This window comes from Archocentrus centrarchus, chromosome 16 (assembly GCF_007364275.1).
Source record: "Archocentrus centrarchus isolate MPI-CPG fArcCen1 chromosome 16, fArcCen1, whole genome shotgun sequence".
Classification (NCBI taxonomy): Eukaryota; Metazoa; Chordata; class Actinopteri; order Cichliformes; family Cichlidae; genus Archocentrus; species Archocentrus centrarchus.
In genome coordinates, this window is record NC_044361.1 from 30,772,349 (window position 1) to 30,796,584 (window position 24,236).

Here is a 24,236-nt window from a genome sequence, read left to right on the forward strand (position 1 = left end):
GACATGAAGATGACTTTTTTTTTTTATATGGATGTGAGTAAAACCCTGTGTTTCATCAATACCAAGTAATCCAATTTATTCTATTGTTATGCTCATAATGTAGAACCAATAAACGAAGCAGCATTTCCCGCTGTTGTTATAGGCGCTGCTGACATTTAACAGGCTGTATAATTCACCACACAGGTGAAGCAATGGATGCACACTTTCTGTATTTTTAACAAGTATGAAAAGACTTACTGGTCTTGGCAAAGAGAGAACTGGATAGCAGAGATTTGGGGGCGGGGGGGCACACTTGCGTGGTCCTGCAGCGCCATCTTGTGTTTGTTTGCGGTTTTGCATTAGACAGTGAAGAGAGGGGGGGGGGTCAAACAGAATCCAAGAAAACATTTTTGCTCCTACGACACACTTCTGAAATGTCTTTTAGTTCACTAGTTTATAAAAGCACAGGAACATATTTTACATTTTCATTTATTTCACACTGTATAGCATCACAATACATGAAATCAATCATCCACCACAGCTCTGATGTGCAACAGTGAAGCAGTGACTTATTCTCAGATGACTAATGCAACAACGTCTCGGGCCAGTTTCAAGAAGCACCAGAATTACCTGAATAACTTTGCTGAATAAAACCAGGTGCACCTTCGAAGCTGGAACTAACGCAGTTTTACTCAGGAAAGTTAGCTAGATAATGCGGTAATCCAGGTTCCTGAGTCAAATTCCTGGTCTTCAGGTGCAACCAGTATAACCTTCACGTCTGAGCCCTGATAGCAAACACAATAAACACAAACATAATAACAGACATGAACAGTGTATCATTGTAATGGCAATTATAATGAAATTTGGTCTTTTCCTCCTATTTTAGCAGTTTGATTTTCTTGGTTCGTTTCATTTCCACCCCCCCCACCCCCCTTTCAAAACAAGCAGCGTTATGGTTCCAAACAATGCAACTGGAAAAAACAAACAAACAAACAAAAAAACACCACACTGATGTATGCGTGCTTGGAATAAGTTTTGCTCTTGTGAATATTGCTCGTCAGGACTAAACGAAACGGGCTGCTACATGTGTTCATTTCTGGCAGGACTGGGACTGTGAGTGGAAAAGCATGCAAGCATGCTGCAACCAGTCTGACAATCTGGCTTCTTGACCTCTCCATCATTTTTGCACCTCACTCACACTTAATAGATCTCAAGTTCTAAATTGTAATCATGTATCAATTTAATCATTCTGGCAGTGCTTTTGCAATGTGTATGTCCATATTTCCAGCAAAATTCCTTTTCATCATAAAGTCAATCAAAAGGTTGTTCCTCAGTGGAGCACGAACAGAGAAGAGTTGCTTTCGCTGATTAAGAGGAGTTTAATCATGCCAAGCTGCTGTTAGCAAGGAGGACAGACACATTTTCTGTAAAGGTCCTTCACAATAATCGAGCCTGGGATTTAATCAGAAACCCTTCACTGACACACATACACTCACGCGCAGACACACAACCGATTTACCTGGACAACACAATCCCTTTTTAGTCTGCTCACCAAAGCTTGTTTTCCCTTCACTAGTGAAACCAAAAAGCGAGTTTTGGGCAGCATTCAGGTAAGATGAGGTGAGTGGTGGTGAGAGAAAAAGCTTGCACTGCAGTCAAGCTTTATCTACATAAGGCCATCTCTGAACATGTGTGGGGTGTGGACCAGCAGTTTGCATCCGCTGCCTTTTTCAGCACAGGAGCGGTCAGGGTGGGTTCATCACGAGACAGAAGCCTGCAAACTGACACAGTTTGTCCATATGAAGAGGTTATCCCCCCCCCCCCGCCCATCACACTGTTCATATAGAGGAAACAGCAGCTAATTATCACAGCCTTTGACTGCTTTAGGAAATCCAAAGAAAGATCCTGAACCTTTTTCCTGTTCAGGTGCAGTTTAGTCTCTCGGCTTCCTCAAAGCTAACACAGTGCTTTGCATTTACCTGATGCCTGAAATTCCCTTCAAATCTTCCATCTTGGCCTGACCCCTCTGTACTCCACTGCTGCTCCCACACTCTCTTGTCTTGAGGTGTCTCTCGGTGCTTTAAGTGCTGGGAGCAAGGGATTGTGACTGGTGCGCTGGTGAGCCCCAGTTTTGTAGTCTCTCCTCTACAGGCTCCCTGGCCCTTCTTTATATTTCCGTTCCTTTTCCTTCTTTTTGCATCTTTTTGTTTTTTTTATTTTACATCAGTGGCTAGACAGTGTTACGTGGAGTGCCATTGAGTGCAACGGCCTTGGTGCAGGGTGAGCCCATCGCCTGTGGGCCCGCAGGACGCTGAGTGGAAACACCCACCTCAAATACTTCATGGATAGCCTTCCGGAAACAGTGGAAATTGTAGTCTATTAGTCCTGGGGAAGTAAAAAATATACTTCAGTTATTCAACACACGTGGAAGTCTTGCTTCATAATTATATCTTTAAACAACCAAAAGTCTGATGTAGTCAATTATTAGATGAGAAAAAAATGCTTTTTTTTAAGCTGACACAGCATTTTTATTACTAGTTTTCTTTAGAAAGCATAAATTATTTCTATTTGCACCCAATAACATATTTCAGAAAAAAAAAAAAAAACATTACCAGGATCAGCAGTATTGTATTAGCCCCCACAAAAACAGACCTTTTCATTGAGCCATAGCACAAACCACTGCTGTGCAGTGATGTGCTTTAACTTTGTAATGTTCAAAGGTTGTAAAATTAAGTTAAAAATGAGTGTTATCTTCCAATTTACACACAGAATAAGGGTTTGAGCTGTCACTTGAGAAAGCAGCATATCAAACAACAAAAGAAATCAGCTTAGACTTGAGGGGAAAAAAAAAAAAGAAAAAAATCACCCAAAACAGGAGGTGAATGTACAAAATTATCACAGTGTTAAGAACTGGAGTGAGAAGTATGAAGAAATTTCAGAGCCACACAGTACAGAACAAACCTGGCAGAGTTAGGAAGTGAAAGAATTCAAAGACTGGAAGAAAAACTAGTGAGAGCTGTGTCAACAACAGCCGAGTCTCAAAGAAGAAAAATCACTAGAACCCTGCACAGGAATCGACTGCGAGTTTGCAGACCAAAAAAAAAAACTCCACTTCTTCAGAAATATACTAAGAACAAGCTGGAGAAACATTATGCATACTGAATATGAGCATCTAAACAAAAAGTTAACATTTAGATTCACTGATAATGTCATTGGGGTTATTTTAAGACTTTTAAGTCCCTTGTGAACTGGGCACATTATGACATGGACCAAATAAATAAATAAATAAATTAGCCCTAAAATTGCTGATGTTTTTCCCGAGAAACGATTTTCCATAAATGGAATGCAGTGTTAATTTCGCTGACGAAATATTAATATTTTATATATTTATATTTTTATATTTTCATCAACGACCCTTTTTTTCATGACGAAAACAAGACAATAAATTAAAACTACCTGAAAGGATAAAAACGATGACGAAATTGACACTTTTGTCAACGAATGAAAACGAGACGAAAATGCTCGGCAGGGACGGCATCAAACGCAAACTGATTTAATTTTGTGATAGGACGAGACAAGTTAGGAAAACATCCAATCAAACGCACAGTTGCACAAATTTGCTCTAAACCCGGGAAGACCAAACTAGCCTGTGATTTGTCTTTACTTCCGGTAGAACTAAGTTATGGAAACAATGTCAGCAGAGAGAAAGAGAAGAGCCGACGTATGGACACGTTTGTCCTTTGACGTAGTGACAAACAAAACGATGTGTAAACCATGTGGGGCGACTATCTCGGGTAAAAACACGACAAATCTTAAACAACTTAATGTCATGCAGGGTAAAGTGTTTTTCCCAGTTTAGCGTTTGTGTTTAGAGAAAATCTCCATGCCGCGGTGGATTAGCCTTTCCTAATCTTAGTCCTGAACACTGCCCTGTACCTGTCAGAGCGCGTCCTGCTGTAAAACGCTCGTATTCTCTCAGTGAGGTGGTGTCAATGATCAGGTGTGTGGGAAGCAGGTGAAACGCTCATGTTAATATTATTAATATTCCATAACTTTTAATAAATGTTTAATTTTGTGTAAGTGTGTATAATGACCAATTCAAGGGAACTGAAGAAAAAGATTTACATTTTACACTCTTTATACTTTAGTCGACTAAATCGACTGTAGATTTAGTCGACTATATTCTTATAATTTCGTCGACTAAAACTAAAACTATTCAGATGACTAAATTATGACTAAAACTAAAATTACATTTTCGTCACAAGACTATGACTAAAACTAAATCAAAATTTGCTGTCAAAATTAACACTGATGGAATGATGGAAGAGCTAATTGGGACAAAGAATATAAAATCACCTGTATGTTTCTGTTTAACCCAACAAAACTGTGAAGCCAAAAAGGAGCTAAACAGACAGACAGACAGACAGACAGACAGACAGACAGACAGAGGGGTGCACCGCAAAACAAAACGAATGCGTTAGTGAGCTCTGTCGAGCTTAAAATTCAAGTTTTCTGTCTCATGAAAGTGACTGACTTTTTACCTGACTAAATCACCATGGTTGCTTTTACTGAACACATGTTCAGTGTTTTGGCGCCATGTTGTCACCAATTCCTTTATTTACAGCTTTACACTTTGCTTTAACTGCAGTAGAGATTCTCTGCTGAGGGAATACATTGTCAAGTTGTAATTTATGAATGAAAGTTACAGTTACTCAACCTGGAATTGTCTCTGGAAGCTGCATGTATTCATTTGCTGGTGCAGAAAATGTATACATGAGTATATACATGATACACTTGATTCTAATCTCCTGCTATAAGTCTCTTTTAAGCTGCTGGAACTGCAGCTACTAGAACACAGAACACACAAAAAGAATACCCATTCAAATCAATAAATTAAATTTCACTTTGATTCCCATGTCTCCTTTATTAGGCTATAGGACAGTATCCTTTTAATGTTTGAATGGATGCAGTTTAAAGTTTCAGAGCTCTAATCTGCACCCACCATATTAGAAATAAACAGCAGCATCAAGAGTTCACTGAGCGTTAAAATAATTGATTAATAATCTGACTGGGGGTTTTAGGTTTTGTCAGGCCAGCTAACACAAAGAAAGTCTGGCTATGTTGAACGTCCTTCATAGTTTACCCCTCAGCTTGTCTTAATACACAACTTCCTATTAAATGATCAGGGTGCACACCACACACAGTCTGAAGGTCTTGCTCTCAAATATAATTTATGAACTGATGTTTTTTTTCAGCACAGCAGCCCTGGGAAAGAAAAGGGCATAATATAGCTCCAGTTAGCAGTCTGTTTTAGCTCATACCTTAAATTGCACATTAAGAGTCATTTACTGTGTTGAATTCTCAAGGAGACACACAATTAAATAGCAAAATTACCCCCACTTCCTGCACTCACTTATAAAAGGAGAAAAACTGCAGATGGGCTCGGCCAATCACTGACAGCCAATACAGTACCAGTCAAAAGTTTGAACACACTCTTTTCTATTGGCTCAAACTGACCTCAAGTGTGAAACACTCAGGAATTTACCAAATAAGCTACTTAGATTCATTATAAGTAATGTAGGATCCAGTATTTTTGGAGCTTAAAGGTGATGATAGCTTATCTCTATGATTTTCTGTTTAATGTACTTCAATGCATTAAAACATCCAGGTGTACAAATGTCTGTACACATGCAGACGCACACTCTCACTGCATTGATAAACACAATGAAAGAAAATATGAAGGCGTTTGACTCAAGCCTAAACCATTAACCAAATTAAGCCAAATGAGCAGCACAGGATCACAGGTCACCTGACAGCTTACCTTTGCGCTCAAAGCTTTCTTCTCGCAGGATGCAGACAAGGGCCAGGAACTTAGTGACCTCTTTCAGGTACAGCACAGTGGTGTTGTTGAGCTTGATGATGGCCATGGACTCCTTGTCATAGGCACTGCCACTGCCATCCTCCCTCAGACTAGTGCAACACAACACCATAACATTCAGGGAGAAATGGGAAATAAATTGCAGCTCGTCTATGAGGTTATTAATTATGCATAAATTAAGTTACGCTTTGGCCTCAGACAGAACATGGGTGAACTCTCTCTCTTAAGGCCTTAAGAGATTACAAAAGATTCAAGCAAATATGATTGTAGTATTTATTATGCAAATTAATACAGAAAGTTTTGTTTTTTTTAATTAACTCTATAGACGTTGCTGACCAAGTTTATGTTTATCAGAACAGAGAGCACTCATTATTGACCTCACTGGTATATCTCTAAAGCACAAAAACAAACAAATCAACAGACTCACCCATAGATGCAGGAGACGTCAATAACCACATCAATCATATCACAGCACAGTTCATAGGACTGCATGTCTACGGGAGAGCTGTCTGTGGCGATGTAGATCTTACTGACCACGTCAAACAGAAAGGCTTTCTCGATCCCTGAATTCTGTCACCAACATGAAAGAAGACAAACGAAATGCAGAGGAAAGAAGAGGGTCAAAAAACTTTAATATGGTAAAGAAATAAGGAACTACTTCCTCTTACAATGAATATTTGGTAGTAAGACCTGGGAAGAGGGCGCCTGCTAAAAAGGTCTGTAGGGAGTCTAAAGACAAGACGAAAGTCACGGAAAGCTAAAGTTTATAATTTGCACAGCTGTCAGTTTATTATACACCAAGCTCAACATCATGCAGTCTAATACAGCTCTGAAATAAACGCTGCTTTTTAAAACCTGTTTTAAAGAGATGCTGATATTAATTTAAGATAATTCTGGAGGATGTAGTTTTGTTTTAGTTTAAATATTTTTTCATATCACATAAACACCCGCCTTGCTTGGACTTCCTGAATACAGTAAATCTTACCAAACCAGTTAATAAATTTAAGGAACAAACAGTCAAAACCTTTGACTCTTAGATCCTCTCCCAGAATTTGTCCCTTAAAAGTTATCAGGAGTCAATACTACTAGCAGTGTGTGACTTAGCATTAAAATCCAAGGGCAGGCTACAAACATGCCCTGAAAAGGCTGTAAGGACAATGAAGGAACTGCCAACTTTAATGCGGCTTCAGTGCTGGCAATGAGTCACGCCATGAACGCTGTCGCACATAAATCACGCCATCAGTGACAAAGTTATCCAAAAGAAAAAAAAATGCTCATGCATAAAATGCTGGCTGTTACGTCCTTACAGAAATGAAGATATTTAGGAGATTCTCCAAGGTGGGGAGCTGTGGGATGAGCTTCTGTACCACTTTGCTGAAGGCCTCAAAGATGGAGTGGTCATAAATGCTCGTCAAGTAAAAGCTGAATGAAAGAAGAAAAAAAAAGGAAGCATATGAGCAGTTACAAGTAGCAAACACTTCTCACTTCCTCAAAATGCATATGAAACCAGGTAAAAATACATAAGAGTCACGAGATCGCATGACAAAGGGTTGAAGGACTGTCGAAAAGAGATCTAAATGAAAGCATTAAAGCCTGATTCAGACGAAAGCACAGGGATAAAAAGTTAATGCTAACTTGGCACAAAAACCGCCTTCATATGACTGCTGTAAAACTAGGCACACATGACTTATGGACATGGTTAGTGAGATGTATAAATTTAAGGTCACTGTCTGAGAAAACAGTGGTGTGAGCCAAATGGAAGTGTCGGCATACCCTTGGCAGGAGCCCAACTTCACAATGTATTACAGTGAAGAAAGCACCAGAGGCATAAGGCAGAGATCCATATATATCCAGGACCGCTAAGGCTGTCTATCCGGAATAAACAACAATCTCACCCCACATAAAAAAAAAAACTGCACAATGTGCCAACACGGTCCTAAAAATCAACAGTAAAGCTGCTGCAGAGCTGCCCAGGCTCAGCCCCAACAGTGTTTAATGTGCTACACAACACATTTAGACTTTCCATATAGTGTGTCACAGCAAAGGCTGCAATTAACATTAACTTCTTTTATTATAGCAGCAACATAAATTTCACCATCTAGTAATCCTTCGTTAGCTTGACTCTAGAAAATATTGCAAAAACAGTGAATCATGTGACCAGCAAATAAAATTTAAAAAAAAACTCAATTTATAAATCAGAAAACTAGAAAAAAAAACACATTAAAAAATTGGGAGGCTGGAAATAATGGGTTGCAATTTTAAATTTACCCTATGGATACCCTATGGAGGTCCAAGTCATCGGTGATGACCCCTAACCCTGACACTATTCAATCAGAATGTTTTTTTTGTTTGTTTGTTTGTTTTTTTAAATTGTTCTAGAAAGTCTTGACCTTCAGGAAACAAAGAAAATCATTCTAAAAACATCAGAAACTCCAAGAGAGTCCATTTTGCCTTCATCCACAGTAAAAGGACGTTACCAGAATGGATACTTATGATACAAAATTCTGAAAATGTGAGTTTTCTGTTTGTTTGTTTATTTAATACTGTATCTACTGAGGCTGTCATCTGCCCTCGTCTCCCTTTACAGGCTGAAGACCAGACACAGCCACGGGAATAACTAGATATGCAAGATGTTGACTAGCGTAGCTGCCCTGATAGCTCGACCCTGCCAACCCTAGTAATGTTAGCGGGCTACTCAGCAGCCATCCTAGTATTTCAGTCCGTGTCCAGTCAACAAAATGTGTCAGCATTTTGAATAAACAGTCTGTTACCATCAGTTCGGTGATTTAAAGCTACTTATTTGAAATAAAAGGAGTTTAGGTACATGTGGTAATAATTTGGCTATTACCCAATTTGAGAGTTAAAAGTTATCAAGAATTGTGTAATTCTACAGGTATTGCTACCAACTTGTAATCAAAACCATCAAACCAGTGGTTTTATTTATTTATTTATTTTTTGTTCCTGTTCTAGTTTGTCACTTATTGAGCTTTCAATCAGTTTGACAAACATTTGAGAAACAAGAACTCCATAGCCAACAAGTATATCCTGGATAATCCTCCTTTCTGATCCTTAGAATGACCAACATTTTTAAAAAGGAAATAAGTTTTATTCAATATGACCAAAATAAGTTACTGAGACTATAAACTCATCAGGAAAGTGTTTTTCTGAGGTCAGGGCAGAGGGACTGAGGCTCCATAGACTTCTATAGGACCTCAGGTCTTTTTGCAACTGCAGGTATCACCCCCATTAAAAAGAATGCAGGTTTTAACATACTTGGCTTCACTTTTCACATGAGGACGCTACACTCATCTTTGATACTCTATGACAATATTTCCCTTCAGCTCCAGTGATCTATGACCTGTAAACCCTTTCCTGATAAGTTTATGGTCTTCATCTTAAAAAAATAAATAAATAAAAAATACAGCATGATGTACATTTTTTTTTATTGTGGTCCCCATTAGAACCAAATAGAACAAGAAGCAGAAGTGTCCTTTTCTCACTTAGTTTCACCTCAGCGTGGTAATTTTTGACCTCCACTTATTAATAAACAAAGGTATTAGATTTGTTGTGTGAAACAGCAAAGGAATACTCATTTTGTTCTTCTCAAGAATCCATCCATCAATTCAATCTATTCTGTCAGTTAATGAACATATTTATAAGGTCATCAGTTTTCCTCAGACCTCCTCAGGTTATATGACAGCAAAACTGTCAACATTTCTCTCTGAAAACACCAAACTATGAACAGAGGGATTAATGAAGATGAACCAAACAGCAGATGTGTACTTTGACTTTCTTTCTACAGCTGAAGCGTTTTTGCCCTTTGGAGCCTTAATCACAGCAGCTCTGGTATCTGAAGCAGAGGCCACTGTTGCTTCATTAGGAGGTCAAAGAGGAATCTCACAGGAACACTAAGACTATGGAGACCATGTTGAAGACACAGGCTACTGTATATGTAAAGGAAAAAACAGAAGATACTTTTAGGCCTTATTATTACCATGTTATTAACACCAAATAGCCAATTAAATTAATAAAAACAACCATCCCAATGGCTTCTCTACTGCAGCTACTAAGGAAAAAATAAAATATAAAATAAGACAAGATGAGCCATATTGGTTGAAAAAAACAACAACAAACAACTCTTACAGGCCAGTGGATGCAATTGAAACCTCGAGAAAATGTACAATTAGTTTCATAATTTTGGTCCTCAAGTAGTCACTGGCACTACAATTATGCTTTAACCGCATCATTTGAAACTTTGCCTATGAACAGAAATATATATATATATATATATATATATATATATATATATATATATATATATATATATATATAAATAAATAAAAATGTTATATTATATTATATATATAAATAAAAGAGTCAATAAGGATAACCATTGGTGCCCCTTTAAAATTTAAAACAATGTAGTGGGGTCAAAGGTGTGCCAGGCTGACGTGTTAACACCTCAGTGATGTGGTAGCACAACATTGTTTTAAATGAAGAAGAAGAAAAAAGACTGAATTAATCTGTTTCATTATTCAACAACAATTACAAATAACCAAAACACTTCTTTTCTACATGTAACAACTTCTTTTGCATAAAGTCTCCTCTGAGAAGCTAATTAAACACAGCAGGGAGAGTCAGCCCTCTCTCTAAAAAAGTGAGCACACATTCACATTTACAGCATCTGTATCAGGACATCAGATTCAAAAGAGAATCAGCTTCACATACACCATTAAAAGAAGCATAAAAATGTGGGAAAACCTCTCATATGATTTCAACAGTGACTTGAAAACACATCCATCTGTAGTTTAGTAGTATACAGATAAAGCCTACATTTATTACGGTTTAATAAATCTGCAGATTTGGGTGGTAGTTACAGAGAAAGCAAATGGTAGATCCTGCGGCGTAAGTGGGGCCAAGTTTCCACCACACACACAGTTTTTCTGGAAAATGTTACAACGGTCCTCTGTCTCATGTGTCATTGTCACTCAGTGGGATCATTTTCTATGTCTGCACTGCCTTTTTTACCCTTTACCTGCGTCAGCCCACGCTCCCCAATATTTCAAAATACAGTGAGACCAAAACTGAGTGGCAAGAGTGACACATCAGTTCATCCTTCTCACCCTCTGTTTTATGCCCAAGTTAAAGAAAATCAATACACGCTTAAAAATAAATAAAATAAAACATGCCATGTGACATTCTGCTATGTCCGTTGATCAACTCAGTAGATTCATTACGAGTGTTAAAAGTGTGCTGACTGCAGTTTGTTCTGTTGAGACTCCATGCTGCATGATTTGACGTATGTGATTAACTGCTGTGCCAACTTATTAAGGACCATTTGAGCTGTGGGCTAAGCTCTTGAGGAGTTAAATCAGTTCAACAGTAGAGTTTCTGTGAGCGTATAAAACTTTGTTTGCTGCAAGTCAAATCAGAAACAAGAGCTTTGCGTCAAACTATAGCAGCAGAATTTAATAGTTAAGTGACCATTTGTTTATTGGCTTCTGGTTTTTGTTGGTGGTGTATAACGTCTTTAATTCCTCTACCCATTTGCTGCAGTTTGGCTATTCGTGTGTCAATTAAAATACAGCAATGAGACCATGTGCTATGAAGCATTTTCTTAATGGACTACAGACTTGTTCCTATATTCCAGTTGTTATAATATTTTTAGACCTAGTAACTCCTTATACTGCCTCAAAACAAAAAGTGAAACTAAGAGTAAACAAGAGCACATCGATGATGCATTTCCAGGTATTATCTCTATACAAACAACTGCAGCATTTGCACAGGAAGCAGGGACTATAAGGTCTCCTCTGGCTTGTAAATAATCAAATGTTAAACATAGCATACCTGAGATGTAGCTTCTCTAAGCTGGCGTCTGCCAGATCATCATTGGCTCTCTGATGGATGTCTCTCTGGGTTTCAATCTTGTGATCGTCTGACAAGCCATCCACTTTGTGGATAAACACCTCAAAGTTGATCTCTGGATTGACCCTGTAGGCCCGTGACACAGTGAGATGAAGCCTGCTCAGAGCCTCCACATAATCATCCTATGACAAAGAAGATGTCACAAAAACAGGCATATTGAGAATGTGAATCATAAAACAAGGTACAAAAAAAACAAACAAAAAAAAAAAAAGGGCCAACATTAGATCTCGGCTGCATTTATTCAACCAATTTTTTTCCTCCAATAATCTTATACTCAAGAGACACAATATCGCAACCAGAAACAATATACAGCATAAAATGTGTAAAAATGTTAATACTAACATGCTGCTTAGTTCTTACAGAACACTATGAAAAAAAACATCCAGCGAAAAGGTACTTTGCAACAACTTCACTCAAACAATAGTTATAACAGAAAAAGAAAATCAGAAAGCTCTTCCTCATAAAGATGTGAGAGTGACACTCTTGTAAACTGAGCCCAACATAATTATTAGATGTTATTCCAGATCACACGGAGCCATACATTCTCATCAGTTTTAAGCGGGGTATGAGGAAATGCACCTCCCATTCATTGTCCAGAACAGCTCTGCTCTCACAGCACCGTGTGACCCACTGCTGAAGTAAATTGAATCTGATGCACCTTGAGCACAAATAAACCGATGCAATCAGATCAGCTGTGGTTTATATCGGAGCGGAGATTACTTCTTGAAAGCACTCAGAGTCGTGCGGAAAGCGCGAGCATAAAAGCCGTGGCGTGCAATTGTCTTTTATTCAAGCCACTCAGCCACTCGGACTGCTCATCACCCAGCTCATTCTTCAGTGCTGAAATGGGCGGATGCTCGGATGTCTGTTTTCTTTTTCTTTACAGTTTCATGTCAATAAAAATGCAAACGGAAGTGATTCAGAATATTGTTCTGATTTTGCACTTCTAAACATTATCTTATCAGACATGCTTAGTCTGCACTTTGGAAACATGACACTGTTGACATTTAAACAAAAGACAAAACAACTTCTGTTTTTCACCTGAGCATCAATGACAAATATCAAAGCCCCAGTTCCTCTGAAGATCATCTCGTAGTCAAAGGTGGGGTCAAAGAAGTCGACCTGGCCGGGGAAGTCCCAGATCTGGAAATTGACAAAAGAGCTGCTGGAGATGTCGTCCTTGTAGATCTTGTTGGTGCTCTCTAGAAACAAGGTCTCATTGGGCGACATTTTGTGAAACACCACCTGAAATGAGAATTGATGTCGTGTTTCAGTTAGTTTATAACAGAATATAAGGTTCTGTCTGAGGTTTTCTTCCTGTTTAAAGGGAGTTTGTCTTTCTCACTGTTGCCAAGTGCTTGCTCATAGGGGGTCGTTTAAACTGTTGGGTTTTCTCTGTAATTATTGCAGGGTCTTTACCTTATAATATAAAGTGCCATGAGGCGACTTCTTGTTGTGATTTGGTGCTATATAAATAAAATTGAACTGAATTTTATTACACTTCTGTTTATTTCTAAAGTCTAGTTTTCATTTTTATTTCAGTTCAATAAATGCATGAGTACATAAATGCAAGAAGGCAGTTTAATGGATGTATTAAATAAAATGTTTTCACTATAATAACATTGTTGATGAGGCCAACTTAGACTGGAAGCCTAACAACAGGGTTTCAAGTCTGCTGGTGTTTAAAGTTTTCTTCGCTTGTGTTGGCTGTTCTTTAATTCCATTATTAAAATAATATCGTAATCGTGTGAAAGATTATCACAACAGTACTGCAGTTTGACTTATGGTACGACTCCAGCATGACAACATCATCCAGACATCACATGTAGAACAAGAGAAAAAAGGACAAAGCACTGTAGACTCCGTTGCAACATGTCACTCTTGTCAGCATTTTTTCAGCTTTTTAAACAGCATACAGAAAAGCTGCTGCTATACATTGAACGGATGTTAACAATTCATCGGCGCCTGGGCCAAATGAATATCATAAAGGGTAGAAAACAAGACGTAATTGGACGTGCGTGGTGGTAGGAGTGTTTGCTCCACCGCTGGAATTTTAAAAATCAATGCGTCGTCTGACAGGGGTCATAGGCCGATGAACCAGCAAAAAGCCAAATCACATGTTTCTCAGGACAAGCTGGCGGCTTACGTCGAAATGTTAATCTTCAACCTGATGGTGTATGGATTATAGCAAACAGAGTGCAAGTGCACACGTATACTTGAGTGCAGAGAAGTTGATTCTTTACAGGAATTTCTCCACGCAGTGTCTGTAGGTTAGCTTTCTGGCACGTCACGCTATATGGGAGCCTGATGCTACTTCTCTCCCCCTGCCCCCTTTGGATTTTAACATAAATAATAAAATATCATAGAAGGCACAACTACATTTAATCTATTATTAAAGAACAGTGCAACAACAGTGAAAGTGACGGCCCTGGAGAAACATTCTGAGTGGGCTATAGGAACTGGCTGAAGCAACAGAAGAAGGTGCTGGAATAAAGGTCGGAAAACAAGGTGGAAAAAGTAGAAACAACCTTGAGGGTTTGTTGCACGTCAGCTGGTTTTGGTCATTTGATTACTTACAGTTGTAATTACATACTTTGAGGAATTACCAAAATAACTAAGGCTACATTTATGGACATTTTTTTTAATGGATCTTATTATTCCACCTTATATTGTTCTCGCATGATATTCTTAACTACGCTCTACTTTAAGATTACTAGTAATTAACTGATACAGATCTTTAAAATACTAAGCTGACTAATAGCTTATGTCAATTTTTTTTTATTGTTTATGTACTTTTTCTTGTCATTTATTACCCATTTTGTTCCAAGGAAACAAAAGAAGCCATTCTCAAAACATTTTTTCAGCTCTTTTGACTTATTTAGCCAGCACAAAATACGATTTGACACCACAGATTAAAAAAAAAAAATAAGCAACTTCTACTTCCAGCTGCTCCCTTTAGGGGTCGCCACAGCAAATCATCTGCTTCCATCTCATCCTGTCCCCATCCTCCTCCTCTGTCACACCAACCCCCTGCACGTCCTCCTTCACTACATCCCGGAGTCCCTACATTTGAAGTCCCTACTCTCAGCTCCACACTGCTGCCTTTCTTTCTCTTTCGCTGCCTCCAAACATGCTTTCCTCCTCGCCTCTTCCTCAGGACCGTTTCCAAAGGCACCCAGTTGGCCAACAGCACCAGAGGTGGTCGTTGTTAACCCAGGTCCTGACCGATCGGTTATAGAAAGCTCACTCTTGATGATCCGCATGTTTGATTTGGCAAAGATTTTACGCTGGATGACCTTCCTGGTGCAACACTGGCTTGTGGCTCCCGCCGCTCCTATCTTTTAATGTCAACTTCTCTGGCGTCTTTAGCGAAGCCAAGAGATTTATTTATTTTTTGGCGTCTATATTGACTATTCCTGCACAGAAGTTAAATTTTGCTTTAGTATTAAAGGCCATCTTCATGCATACAGGGTTCTTTCAGATTCAGGTGAAAACACAAGTGCTATTTGTCACAGCAATCTGAGTGTGGCAACTGAGATCATCTCCTAAGAAGCAGCTGTGTCATGATATGGCAGGCTTAATTTCCAGGAGCAAACAAACTGGAGTCCTGGCTGCTCTTGACTTTTTGGGAGCTTGTAGGCGTCTGGGTGGTCCATTATGCACAGGCGCAGTTACTGGAGCGGGGTAAGTAGCGGCCGAGCAAATTATTTTCCTCCTTAATTAGTTAACATGAGTACGACTCGGATAAAGAAGGTCTGCAGGTGCTGCACTGATTTGAAACAAAGTGTTATGACTTGCAGACTGAAAGGTGTGGTCGCTCTGCCGTCGTGTGTTAGGCACACTCCATATCTGCCCTATTCCTCACAGCTGGGTGGGACTGAGATGGATTTTGCATGTCGGACAAGTTGTTAACCAAACAGTCACACGCTGCATGTGTGCACACACACACACACACACACACACACCATTACAGATGCACTGAGCTCCTCTGTTCAGCTGGTTAATAATTCACTCCTGCGGCCACACCGGCGTTAGCTCACACAGATACCCAAGTGACCATTACCTTCTTTTCTGTTTCTTTTCTCATTCTTCTGTTCTAATGTAGCTGGGCATGCTGTCAGCTGATTGATAGTCGTCACCGCTCGCGACATGCTAACCCAACTCGGTAGCTATTTTGGCTAACGTCCCGTTTATACTCGTGTGAAGCGGAGGCAGGCGGCGCTCGCCTCGGAAGGCTAACAGTTTAACATCTCTGCCTACCTTCTGTATCGATGATTTGCCGCTTCTTCTCAGGCCCATGAGCAGGATTCTGGGTTTGCTGTCGGACGGTGCCGGGCTGTCCTCGATGTCGGCCTCCTCTTCACCATAACCAAAATCTTTGGGGAATGAGTCCGCAACCCCGTAGCTGTCAGACAGCTGTTCCACTTCGTACTGAATCGACATTTTGTCCTAAGCGCGGTTGCTTCCCTTCTGCTCCCCCCGTTTACTTTGTCGCTTAGTTGTTTGTAGCGTGCGGTTGGTAGGCACCACTAACGTCACCCGATGAAGATAGTTTGTCAATAACGCCTGAGCCACTTGGAAACGCAGAGCGTGATCCCACACATTTCCTTAGGATTTCCTCTCTCCCTGAAAAAAACTCACCATTTGGCCCCGCCCTTTGATTCTGATTCGGTGCTTGGTTTACAATTCGACAGGTGATTGGTTGAGGAGCCTGTCACTTTAATGAGGTTTGTGGCTGTCACCTGACTAGTACTCAGACTCGTTTTGTGAACAATCGCTCGGATGAGAAGCAAATAAACACTTTTTAAAATTAACTATTTAAAAACATCCAGAGTTCGCTGCAGTAACACAATAGTTACACATTATCTTTGGGGTGAAAAGGGAACATTTAATGAAGACGAACCAAACAGAAAGTGAGCGGTTACGTGTTATGCAGTGCTGGTACCAGCAGGTGGAGGCAGACGCCCACTACAGTGAAGCAGAGGCTTTCATGGCGCTTCTGAAATGGGGATTATTTCCTTCCACAAATGCAGGTTATTTTCTGTCCCACCCATGACTGATAGTAATCCACGCACAAAATGCTAAAACATACATTTGTTGTGTAAATTACACTCGTCTTGAGGCAAAATATAAATCTACTCGTTCAAAATTGGTTCCAAAATATAATTTAAAATTTTAAAAATCTTGATAACCAAATTGCCTGTCAAATATAATAGTTAAAATAAGTTAAGAATGTCTTTTATATTTTTCCAATCTGTTCTGACTAGATTGTTTCACTTCATACCCATATTACCAAAAGAAGACAACACTCATAAAGACACTGATTTGCAACAGTACAATCATATTAAGACATACATGTGTTGCATGCATGTTAAGAACATGTAAAATATTATAAAGCAACCTGTCTGTGGTCATAAGTATTTATTTGTCACATTTGCGCACGTAAAACACATAAAAGTGTACTTTTGATGACTGAGCTGGACAAATCAACATTTTTATAATTTTTTTTCTTAAAGATAAAAGAGAAAATTACAAAATAAAGTTGTTGTTTTTTGTTTGTTTGTTTGTTTGTTTTAAGCTAGATTGTCCTCTAATTGAAAACCAACAGAAATAGGGACATGCAAGAGTTCATCGCTGATGACATGAACCTAACGCTGCAATGAGTTCTTGTATTTACGAGGAACCCCTGAATGCAGCTTTGAGCCCTGCACAGCAGTTGGCTGCGCGAAGATAAACGAAAGTAAACTTTTAAAACCAGCTGGCAGTGTACCTGCTTTTTAACATAAGGTGCTCCCACTTTAAGCGGAACGCAAAATATAGGAGCTTTCCACAAGAAAAAACCCCCCCGGCATTACTATGGCACATTATAAAGTAAGTCTGTCTGCTACCATTTCATGTCATTTCTCCTAGGTTTTTAAGAAACTGCTTCATGTCCCGTGTTTTAAACTAGCTAAGCTAACGTTAGCAAGGAGGGAGACTCATCAGGGGTTCGCTAGTCCACCTGTGACCGCTCATGTTTGGGTTTTCACGGTGATAGTGTTCTGCAAATGTTTGTGGGTAAAACGAAAGTGGATAATGCAAATAAACCAACTACCAGGGTTATAATAGTTTTGGATTTTACATTATAGTTTAGTTTTAGTTAGTTTTTACTTTTTTTTTCTCTAATTCAGTTAGTTTTAATTAGTTTTCAGAGTGGTTTTGCTCGTTTTTATTAGTTTTTATTTTTGGTTTCATGCTTAGTTTTAGTTAGTTTCAGTTAGTTTCAGTATTAGTTTTAGTATTTTCATACCTGATCAGGTGCAAGATTCAAGGCGCAAAAGTGACTATTGTGTAATGAAAACTTGACAAAAGATACAGTTTAAAGAAATATATTCAACAACCAGCTGTTCACAAGACATGCTAAATTTGTGTAATATTAAGGACACACATGAACATCAGCAGGGAGAAACAAAGAAAAACATGAACTCCCAAACTCAATAAATTCTACAATAAACTCCACAATAAAGTTCAGCATCAGTGCAGCAGATTAATAACGCCTACATGTGGTGTTAAACAAAAACAAACTCTTTGAAGGAGTCAAAGCTCAAATCCAGCTGCATCCTGATGTTCTCACCACCTGAAGCTGCTTCTGTTTTGGAGCTAGCTTGGTTAGATGCTGCTAATTAAACCTGCAGGGTCTTTGCGGCCTCTGTACACAACCTACAGAAGTGTCCGACCTCATGTCCGCATTTATGCTTGTGTAGCTGGATTGTGTGTGTTATTACCTTGTGGTCGTGTGCAGGTGTTTGTACTCAAAGAACCTCCATACGGGACTCTGCCGCTTTCTCGGCAGACCGCAGCAATTACTTTGCGGACCAGCGCGGTGAGCGCACGCACATGCGCACTCACACAGTTGTCCTGTGGCGCTCCCAGCTTAAACTCGGAGAGCGGAAACAATGATTTCATATCAATCCACAAGGCTTAAAATGAAAGTCAGTTTATCGATAATTTCAGTTAGTTTTAGTTAGTTTTGTAAACTCACAATTCAGTTTTAATTAGTTATCGTTTTTTCCTTTTAATTATAGTTTTTATTTATTTCAGTTAACGACAATGTTTTTTCAATTTCAGTTTTCGTTATTTCGTTCGTTTTCGTTAACTATAATAACCCTGCCAACTACAGCTACTATATACTGCTTTCTTTATTACACTTTGACAGTGCAAGGCATGAAGTAAGTGGAAATTCCAAGTACAGAGGACGCTCTAACTCATATTGGGCTACTCTAGTCAGGAAGATGGGACAGTTTAAGAGTATTTTGTGATTAGCTGGTAATAAAATGTCTTCTCTTTTCCTCCTACAGGGTCCAGACCCCAAGAGGGAACAGTTCAGGAGATACTTGGAGAAAGCCGGTGTTGTTGATAGTCTAACTAGTGGTATGGAGGGTTTTTTTTTTTTCTTCTTCTTCTTTCTGTTTGTTAAAGTCATTACTCACCGTTCACAAAGGATTACAGGGCACATATAAAAGCTACATCCTCAGCTGACACAGCTACAAATTATTGTGACACCCAATAGCCTCAGGGAAAACTGATTGGATGGAAAATCTTAACACCAGTATTGGGCTTTTTAATACTGACACATTAACATGGTTTGATTTCTTGCATTCTGGAACATAACAAGGACTTTGTACTTACTTTTAAGTGTGAGGAATGATGCCAAACGTTTCAAATTCTTTAGATTATAATTTGAGTTAACATAAAAGTCCAGTGCAAGGACTTTGCCTGAGTAAACACAGCCCAAAATTGCCATTTAACTCTAGAATTATGTTATCAAAGAACAAATAAATAGAATCAAGAGTCCATCTAAGGATTTACTGATAGTACGTGTCCGTTTATTACCCAACTCTTATTCTTTAACTCTCTTTTTCCTCCTGGTTTTCAGTTCTAGTGTCATTATATGAACAACCAGAAAAGCCCAACAATGCTTTGGAGTATCCTTCTAATCACACAACCTGGTTCTGTTGAACCATTATGAGCCTGCAAAAATGATTTTGCTGTATTGAGGTGAACCTTTGACTGATATTTCCCCTCCCAGCTACAAGTCTGGACAGAAAACAGTTGCTTTAAATTCTTTAACCAGCTCCTTCTCCCAGATTTGTCAAGCAGCACCTCGGTGCTGTTGGCCAGACTTCAGCAGATACTGAAGCTCTGCAGCAAGAGGTGATGGATCTGAGGCAAAGGTGTGCACATCTGGCAGAGGAAAATAAAAACCTCAAAACAAGGGTAAGTCTCCAGTGGTTCTTGTCACAGAGGAAATGTGTAAAAAAGTAGGGATGCGCGCAACTAGTCAATTAATCGTCACTATTGTCACTAGTCGGTACCAGGTGTACTAGCCGGTTAGCCTAATTGTTCAGATTTTAATTGATGCCCAGTGCCATAAATGGTTGTCCTAAATGTTATGCAGCGATCTGCCACCAGATGGAGGTGCAGCCCTGACATTATTGTAGAAAAACGCCTTAACTGTGTTAATCTTGGCCTTATATTGTTTTACAACATAACCTGAAGCGGACCTCCAGGGAAACACCGTCATTTCCTTCCATGTTTGTGCAAAGAAGTGAAAAAACTAGAGGGACAAATGTGTTGGTGCCTTTAATAAAAAAATAAAAAATTTAAAAAAAAAGGAACCACAGCAAAGGGTAGGACCCAGGAGAGAAAAAGTCCCAGCATTTTATGTTTCTGTTGACTGTAAAACACCGGGACACGATCAAAAGGTAATTATCATACGCAGTGCACCTGCACAACCATAAATGCTGGCATCAATTTAGTTTTTTTTTTTTTTTTTTTTTTTTAATTCGTTGTTCAGAGTATAACGTGCAGTGTTCATAATGCACAATGTGCAGTGCCACACAGTTAAGCAGCATTCAAAGTGCAATTCATTATTGAATAACGCGATTAATGATTTCAGTCCTAAAATATCTGTGTGTTTCTTAGTTTTAGACTGGTCCATTAGTCGAATTTATGTCTTTGTTTAATCGACTAACAAATTAGTAGCCGGGAACATCCCTATAAAGTGTAATTTTTCTAGATTTTAAGATTTTGAAGGATAGTTTATAGACACAGAATGCAAAAAAACACACAAGCACAATTCATCAATATATAAATTGACACACAAGACAAAAATAGACCTGTTAGTTTACAGTTTTTCTAAAGTTCAGAGTTCAAAGTTAACTTTAATAAGGCCAAAGGTTTTTGCTTCCATATGGGTGGTTTGTTTTGCTGTGCACCAGTGTGTTGTTGCCACAATGCTTTTTGATACCTGTCTGTAACTCTATGTATTTGTTTTATGTATATATTTTTAATTGTTTTATGTATCTGTTTTCACAGACACACAGTGAATTTCTGAAAGGCTCATAAACTCAACTAACAGAGATTTTTTTTTTTTTTCTCTCACTAGCTGAAGCATTATGAAGCTGTATCTGAAGATGGAGGCACAGCTAACTAAACCCCAGCAGCACTTTTTGTCTTTTGTCACTTTAAAATTTGAAGACGAGACATCACTGTTAGGTGAAAACTAAGAATTTTTATGTTGCTATACTGTTCTGGTCCTTTTGTAAACCTCAGTTTCCAAATGACTTCTTTTGATTTAACTTATTCTGTACATGAATGTATATATATTTTGGTTTGTTTTTTTTCCTGGTTCATTCAGTCTTTAGTGTAGCTTTATTGCAGAAACTGCCTTTCAACATGACCGGTTAGTTGTTAATAGATAGGAGTCATTATAATTTACAAGAATCTGGTGTAGGTGCACAAAAATATAGCACTTGTAAAATAAAACAGTCTTGTAATGACTCTTTTTGTCAATTTCATCAATTTGTTAATGGCAAATTATCAGTTCTCATATTGTAACGTGACAGATTTACTGTGGTCATTTACAGCTGCATATGTTCATTAACACACACACACACACACACACACACACACTGAAAGAAAAATAAATTAATAAATGAAACACAGACATTGGGGACCAGAGCACACTGTGCTTTCATTTCTCTAAGCAGTCCAAACTATCAAACAGGACAGAAACCTGACAGTACTGTTTTTGCTGAGGGCCAGTTCTTATACTGACATGTCACTGGAGATTAAAATGCAGCCCAACTGCTGTAAAACATGAAATAATATAAGAAAATGTCCAAGATTATCTCTACTTCAGAAATGGCTGCATGGGGACATTACTGACTGTCGAGTTTGCAAAGGCCTTTGAATATACAGCTACAGTAGTTAAAGCTACTGAGCTCTGCTTTGAAACTAAGAGTATCTTTTGTGTCCTTGTTATCACAAGTAAATATGCACTCAAAATAACTGGTGGAATTAAACAGTCAAAACAGCACAGTGACAGCTCATCTATGTTTGGCCCAGTGCAGGCATGCTTATACTTAAGTAATATTTATGATGCAGCTTTTAACTATTTAAATGTAATTTTTCCTATGACTTTGGTAGCAACGCAAGAACTATTTTAAGTAAAAATTTTTTAAAGATGAAATTTTTTTTTTTTTTTAAAGGTCAGCTGGTGTTATTGTCATTGTCTTTAAGATCATAAATAATTATATTACATTAAATGAGTGGTTTTTAAAGACCTGTATTCATTTTCTGGGAGTTTGTATTAAAACTAGATCTGACTAAACTATTAGTAAACACCTGTTAGCTGTAGAGTGTGATTAAATGTAAAGCTTATTTATACATGTATAAGATGGACTGCTGTGCGCTATAATGAAGTTTAGATTTGCTGCTTGTGTTAATTGCCTCCCATGTTTTGCAGTTGGAAGCAGGTGGGCTCTGTTTCTTCCTGGATCCTGAGCTGGAGTAACTCTGGGGCAGAGGGCTGAGTTTGGTTTTGGGTAATCAATTTTGATTGCCTTTTGATGGCGGGCAGTCCACTGCTTACATTTGCTACTCCATATGAATGTGTCAGAGCTCTTTTCGCACTGTGGAACATTTAAAAGACCCATTACCCATTTGAAGTGCTCCATAGCCTCCTTGATGCATTTTCTGCCAGTGTGGGAGTGGAGAAAGTCTGGGCTTCCTCTTTCACTGGTGTGATCCTCCATACTTTGTCTGGGATGATGCCAAAAGTCCTCACCCTCCTGCTTTGGATTGATCAGGGCATCACAGCATGGGAAGCAAAGCTTGGTGGTAGTCAAGGTGGAGTTGCACTCTTTGGACCTTTTAAGCTGAACATCTGGAATTATCTAAATCTTGGTGAATGAACAGCTGGCCCCAAAGGCATAGAAAAGTTGAAGGTCTGATAAGATTTGGGTGCATTGTTCTGTCCTGCAGCTTCATCATGAAGAGGTTGTAGTCAGTGGGAACAGAGGCTTGTTGGACTGCATTGCTGCATATTTGCACAATAGATTTATTTTATGTATTTTTATACATTTGGGTTTATATTCATCAGCTTCATTCCTGTTGTCCCTCAAGTGTGGGTAGAAGTCCAACAGCCCTTCTTTATCTCTTTGTAGCTCAGATGCATGATCTCCAGTATGTTCAGGAAGAGGGAAATTGGCATTGCACAAACACCACAAACATTTTTTTTTCTGTTGGTCTGTAGATGTAACAGTCTGCAGCACTGGGACAAGGATCCTGCTCGCACTTGAAGTGTGGGTTCAGATGATAACCATAAAGGAGGTACTGACCTGTCATGAAGTCTGTTTCAGCAACTGCAGCTGATGATGTGAGTCACATAGGTATGAAGCAGGGAGCCCCTCAGAGGAGCTTTGCAATGCTTACCTGATCAAGCAGTTTTATTTCCTGCTCAGGCCTCTTTATGTATTTTATAAGCTCCACCAGCTCCACCTCCCTCAGCAGCAGAGCCTTTTTCTTCTGTCATGCCTTCTCCAATGTCCAGAGCCTGTCCAGAGAGTGTGGGCCAAATAAACCAGTGAAGGAAAGGGCACAAAAATGATCTGCAGCACCCAGTAGCAGAATAGGGAGATTGGACATTACTGCACCCAGGCTGCTCGGTTTTCCACACAGTCAGCCTGATCATCAACCCACACATCCTGAGCACCCGGAAGATGAAGAGGATGGTGAGCCAGATTTTTCCCGTGGAAGTGGAATGGATCTGCACCTCCTCTTAAATCTCCCATATTCACTGTGCCATAATGACTGACACAAAGTGAAGAACAGAGAGACATTAACTAAAGAAAAGCAGCATTACCAGCAATTTTTATATAGTATAAAAAAAAAACATTAATTTAGTTACTCAAACAGTGGTAGTATTAAGAAATGACCCTATTTCTCAACTGAACAAAGTTAAATATTAACAAGGAGAAAACATCACATATTTGCAGAAAGTTGCGTCAACAGTTGACAAAGATGATTTCAAAGATATCCACAGATATGCTCTTCAATCCTCTTCAGCAGTGTAATATTATCTCTACCAAGACCTGTGTGGTGTGGTTCATTTACCTCACAGCAGCACGAA

General features: G+C 38.9%; 2 protein-coding genes across 4 annotated transcripts; one reads left to right on the plus strand and one right to left on the minus strand.

The window, feature by feature from the left end:
* Window positions 1–452: 452 nt before the first annotated feature.
* LOC115794494 (ras-related GTP-binding protein C) lies at window positions 453–16,398 on the minus strand. Of its 2 annotated transcripts, XM_030750036.1 has the most exons (8): window positions 16,043–16,398; window positions 12,824–13,027; window positions 11,705–11,904; window positions 7,165–7,279; window positions 6,285–6,427; window positions 5,801–5,949; window positions 2,309–2,364; window positions 453–764 (listed from the first exon to the last, which is right to left on the minus strand). In XM_030750036.1, the coding sequence occupies exons 1-8, from the start codon at window positions 16,223–16,225 to the stop codon at window positions 681–683; spliced, it is 1,134 nt and encodes a 377-aa protein (XP_030605896.1). In that variant the 5' UTR covers window positions 16,226–16,398; the 3' UTR covers window positions 453–680. The 2 variants fall into 2 exon arrangements, with proteins under 2 accessions (XP_030605896.1, XP_030605895.1); XM_030750035.1 differs by lacking the exon at window positions 453–764 and having other exon boundaries at window positions 1,806–2,364.
* On the plus strand, window positions 15,205–21,580 carry LOC115794495 (c-Myc-binding protein-like). Of its 2 annotated transcripts, none has more exons than XM_030750037.1 (5): window positions 15,205–15,466; window positions 19,120–19,192; window positions 19,698–19,746; window positions 19,909–20,038; window positions 21,210–21,580. In XM_030750037.1, the coding sequence occupies exons 1-5, from the start codon at window positions 15,440–15,442 to the stop codon at window positions 21,255–21,257; spliced, it is 327 nt and encodes a 108-aa protein (XP_030605897.1). In that variant the 5' UTR covers window positions 15,205–15,439; the 3' UTR covers window positions 21,258–21,580. The 2 variants fall into 2 exon arrangements, with proteins under 2 accessions (XP_030605897.1, XP_030605898.1); XM_030750038.1 differs by lacking the exon at window positions 15,205–15,466 and adding an exon at window positions 17,497–17,653 and having other exon boundaries at window positions 21,210–21,576.
* The last annotated feature ends 2,656 nt before the right edge of the window (window positions 21,581–24,236 follow it).